General features: G+C 41.5%; 1 protein-coding gene across 1 annotated transcript in view; it reads left to right on the top strand.

Annotated features, from left to right (window-relative positions):
• The first annotated feature begins 302 nt into the window (after positions 1-302).
• The window catches only part of LOC127979121 (potassium voltage-gated channel subfamily C member 2-like), a 38,553-nt gene continuing 33,888 nt past the window's right edge, over positions 303-4,967 (top strand). The window contains exon 1 of the mRNA XM_052584302.1: positions 303-1,068. Coding sequence (XP_052440262.1) covers positions 514-1,068 — 555 coding nt within the window. The 5' untranslated portion in view covers positions 303-513. The remainder of the gene's footprint in view (positions 1,069-4,967) is intronic.

Raw genomic sequence — 4,967 nt, forward strand, 5'->3', positions numbered from 1 at the left:
TTTTGTTTGGATTGTTCCGCCAGAGATATTGTTCCAACCAATCCCCAAAAAGTATGACGGAATTCATTTTTATTAATAAACTATGACTTTTTTTTATCGGATTTAAATCCCATAAATCTCTCTTTAAAAATAAACGTGGTTAAAATTAACCCAAGCATATGAATATATTCCTGCTGAAAGCCACTGATGAGAAAGGGTGTGTCCTTGAGAGAGAGAGAGAGAGAGAGAGAGAGAGAGAGAGAGAGGAAGCGAGCGCGCGCGCTTGTTGCTCTTGAAGCGCGAGCCGCAGGTGATGATGATGATGATGGAGCGGTAGAAGGAAGAGCTGCTGCTTCCTCGCCTCGTCTCGTCTCGTCTCTCACCTGTCACCGGTGTTGATTCTCCTCATAGACGCGCTCGGCTCGGTGCTTCACTTCAATGAGGCTGTTCGTGAACTGTTGGAGTACTCGAGCTTCGCCACAGCAGCACCGTAGAGTAACGTTACTCCCCTCGCGTCATGTCTCACTCTGAGAGATGGGCAAGTTCGACGAGCACGAGAGGGTGATCCTCAACGTCGGGGGCACGAGGCACGAGACCTACCGGACCACGTTGAAAACCCTGCCGGGCACGCGTCTGGCTCTGCTCGCCTCCGAGTCGGACCTCGAGTCGGTTCTGGACCAGCTGCAACAAGTCCGGGGCTTCATCGAGTACAACGCGCGCAGCAACGAGTACTTCTTCGACCGGCATCCGGGCGTCTTCGCCTACGTGCTCAACTATTACCGGACCGGTAAGCTGCACTGTCCGGCGGACGTGTGCGGGCCGCTGTTCGAGGAGGAGCTGTCCTTCTGGGGCATCGATGAGACGGACGTGGAGCCGTGCTGCTGGATGACCTACCGACAGCACCGGGATGCCGAGGAGGCGCTGGAGGTGTTCGAGATGAACGTGGACAACGACGAGGACGACGAGTACGGCAAGCGGCTGCGCATCGAGGACGTGGTGTCCCCGGACGGTACCGTCTGCAGGTGGAGGAAGTGGCAGCCGGTCATCTGGAACCTGTTCGAGGACCCGTACTCCTCCAGAGCCGCCCGGGTAAGAGCGCAGCGCGGAGTCGCCAAACGGTTGCGCGCGGCTCCTTTACGCGCTCGCGCTTCCAGTGCATCCAAAACAACGCCGAGACTCATGCACGCGAATAGATAAGTCAGTTTCTTATTTAAGTTCCCATGCATACTTTTAAACGTGCCTGGGAGGGGTTAGTAAAGAGTAGAGAGAGTCTTCTAAAACGTTGATTTATATATGAGCGTGCTCGTGCATGCATCTAGACCAGTGCGTGATGGTTAGAAACGTATTGGAGAGGCACGTGTCACATTTAAGGATCAAATCAAGACAGAGATGGCAAACACATTAGAGACAGTGCATGCACGAGTGTTTTTCATCCTAAACGTGTGTAAACTAGATATGCATTGGTAACAGGTGTCCAGAACCTAAAACTTCTCCAGTCGAGGCATTTTTATCCTCTGTTCAAACAGTGTTGGTTGAAATTGGCCTGATTGAGGGAGAGAAAAGAGTCACAGTCCTCCCACACTTATGGGAAGCGTAATGGAGGTTATTTTTCCTTTGTCACCATTTGAGATGTTTTAATTATAAACGATTGGTTGGAAGAGACTGGTAACTTCAGTGGAAAAGATTAATTATTGAGATTGTTGCAGGCAAATTCAGATGCACTGCAGAGATCAGTCGGTTTAAATTTTAAAGAGCTTTTTCTTTGTGCTGCTTCGGGTTCTGAGCTCTGATTATTTTTGAGCCACTGCGAAATCTTATGCATTTTATTAAAAATTCCCATTTTTGTTCATGATACATATTGTAAATAGCAGTTATTTCACTGAAAAATTGTTGTTTTCTTTGGAGTAAATTGTCCTTATTTCTCTAAAGAGAGATTGGTTTTCACATTCAAGGAATATTTCACACAAAAATTAACATTTGCTGATAATTTACTCACACTCAGGGCATCCATGAGTTTGTTTCTTCATCAGATTTGGAGAAATGTAGCATTGCATCACAGTGAATGGGTGCCATCAGAATGAGAGTCCAAAAAGCTGATAAACGCTTAAATTGATTTCAGGAAACTGATAAAAGCTGATGGATTTGTTTCATGCAAACATGCCGCTTTCTGACGGCACCCATTCACTGCTGAGCAAGTGTTTGCAAATGCTACATGCAAATGCTAAAAGGTCATCCAAAATGTAGATGAGTTTGTTTCTTCATCAGATGTGGAGAAATGTAGCATTGCATCACTTGGATGCTCTGGAGTGAATGGGTGCCGTCAGAATGAGAGTCCAAAAAGCGGATTAAAAACATCACAATAATCCACAGCACTCCAGTTCATCACTTAACATCTTGTGATGAAGATGAAGATGAAGAAACAAACAAGAAGCAACGATTTGAAGCTAAAATGATTTAAGGATGGATTTGTTTCGTGCAAACATGCCGCTTTCTGACGGCACCCATTCACTGCTGAGCAAGTGTTTGCAAATGCTACATTTCTCCAAATCTATGAAGAAACAAACTCTTCTACATCTTTGGCCTAAGGTTGAGTAAATTCAGCAAATTAATGTTTTTTTGGGTGAACTTTTCCTTTAATGCTGGGTAAGTCTTACGTTGGTCTGTGGCCAGTGAATGCACACATCAGTGTTGGTTGATTGAGTTGTTTAACATGCAGAGATTGACTAAATGAGTCAGACTGTTTGTCTAATCAATGTCTAGCTGTTTCTCTAGACGAACAGCCTGCTATCTTCATTTCTAATGAAGACAGACAGACAAACAGACTCACAGATAATGATTCTTGCAACACGCGTGTTATTACCCAGCACACATTACCCAGAATTCCCCCTGCAGCTTCTAGTTTGTGCTCCCATGATGCCTTCAGCCTGGTTTCATCCATCTGTTTATGCAGCAGAGGGTTTGACGCTGTGATCATCATGTTGACGTGTGTGTGTGTGTGTGTGTGTGTGTTTTGATGCCACGTGTGCCGTTGCCAGTTAAGAGGTTAACACTGGCGCACGTCTGAAGATGCTGCGCCGGGACCGTTTCCATGGCGACCGTATCTCTCATCAGCTGCCCGTGTTCATTCAGAGCAGCGATTGATTTCAGGAATTCAGCGGAGCGTGAACCCTGCGCGTGCCGTGTGTGTGTGTGTGTGTGTGTGTCTGCTCGTTTCCTCTGGCGCCGTTTGAAATGAGTGTGTTTGACATATTGTGTGTGTGTGGATGATTCATGCGCTGGAAGAATAGCACGGTCATACAGAACGTGTGTGTGTGTGTGTGTGGGCATGGATGTTCTGGATGCTGATGCTGACAGCACGAGTCTTTCAGCCTAAACTTTGCTGTCAGTCATCGTCTTTAGATCGGTCGGCGAGCGCTGATGATCTCTGCGAGTTTCGCGTGTGTTGAGGCTGTGGGCGTCTTCGTGGGATGCTCGTGTCCTTGTTGTGCGATTACAGTAATGAAACAAGATCTTTTGAGAGCAAGCCTCGAGTTGATAATGATGGTGACGATGAAGTCTTTGTGTATGTAGATGCACAACAGTGTGATAAACCCTTTAAAAGTTTGGAATAATTAAGGTGATTCAAGACTGCTTTTATTTGATCGCAAATCCTGCAAAAGTTATAAAACGTTATTACAATAAAAAAAAAAGTTCTCATAGTATTAATTAGAATGATTACTGAAGGATGTGATGATGCTGAAAATTCAGCTTCGATCACAAGACAAATATACATTTTTTAAATGTTTTCAAATTTGGAATTGCAATAATATTTGTTTTACAGATTCTACTGGATTTTTCATCAAATAAACACATTCTTGTTGAGAAAAAAAAAGTCTTCTTTCAAAAACATTAATAATCTTATTTTATTTAAATGTAACCTCTCTGGTATTGTTAAATTGGGGTCACACTTGTGTTGCTCAAAACTGACTGAACAGCTGAAATGTAACTTTTTTTTATTTTTTCAGTAAAATCAAATATTTTTGTTCAATACATTTTTAATTTTGTATTTTGAGATAATTTCATGGTACTCATTAATATTCATGCAATAGTTATGATCAACATTTATCCCATTGGAAAAAAAAACTATTATTTTTATATTATTTTCAATAATGGCAGTATTCAATGTTAAAATGTAAACAATGCCGTTTTGTTTCTGAAGGCAGATTAGTGCCATTTGGTGGGGAGTAAACAAAAACAACTCTACATAAGTCATAAAATTCTCTAGTTGTGGACATAAATACTTATTTCTATTAATTTGTTGATTTGATAGATTTTTGTAAAGATTTAGAGGTTTTTTTTTGGTTGAAATGTTGGTTTGAAATGTCAGTTTGTGCATTTAATTTTACTAGGGTCAAACCTGAACACAGAAAGACATCAAAATTAAACAAAAATGTACATTTTTCTTTCTTTTTTTTTTTTTTTTTTTTTGTGAATGATTTGTAGATTGCACACACAAATATTCCCTGCATTTTTGCATGTTTCGGTCATATTTATTAGACAAAATTACTTGTGAAATATGTGAAACACGCGTGAAACACACATGAAGCATGTGTTTTTGAAACATTTTCATGGTGTTAATGTGTGAAAACCATATGAACAAATGTGGACACATTGGTTTTCACAAACTGAAGTGCATGTGCTTTTTCTGTAAGGGAAGCTCAAATGTGCATGCTTGACTTATATATATATATTATACCCTTATTACTTAAATGCAAGGCTTAATATAGGCTTAATTTGAAATAGATTCATTTATTTACTAGTATGTGTTTATCTGATTAGTTATAACAGATAAAAGCATTATAACCTTTAGCCCTTCTCCATGCAAACGTATTTTCTCTGAAAATGTGGTAGTTATGTTGCTGTCTATGCAGGGTCAGAAAGCTCTAGGATTTCATCGGAAAATATCTTAATTTGTGTTCAGAAGAGAAACGAAGGTCTTAGCGGAACAG

The sequence above is a fragment of the Carassius gibelio genome, chromosome A4 (genome assembly GCF_023724105.1).
Source record: "Carassius gibelio isolate Cgi1373 ecotype wild population from Czech Republic chromosome A4, carGib1.2-hapl.c, whole genome shotgun sequence".
Taxonomy (NCBI): Eukaryota; Metazoa; Chordata; class Actinopteri; order Cypriniformes; family Cyprinidae; genus Carassius; species Carassius gibelio.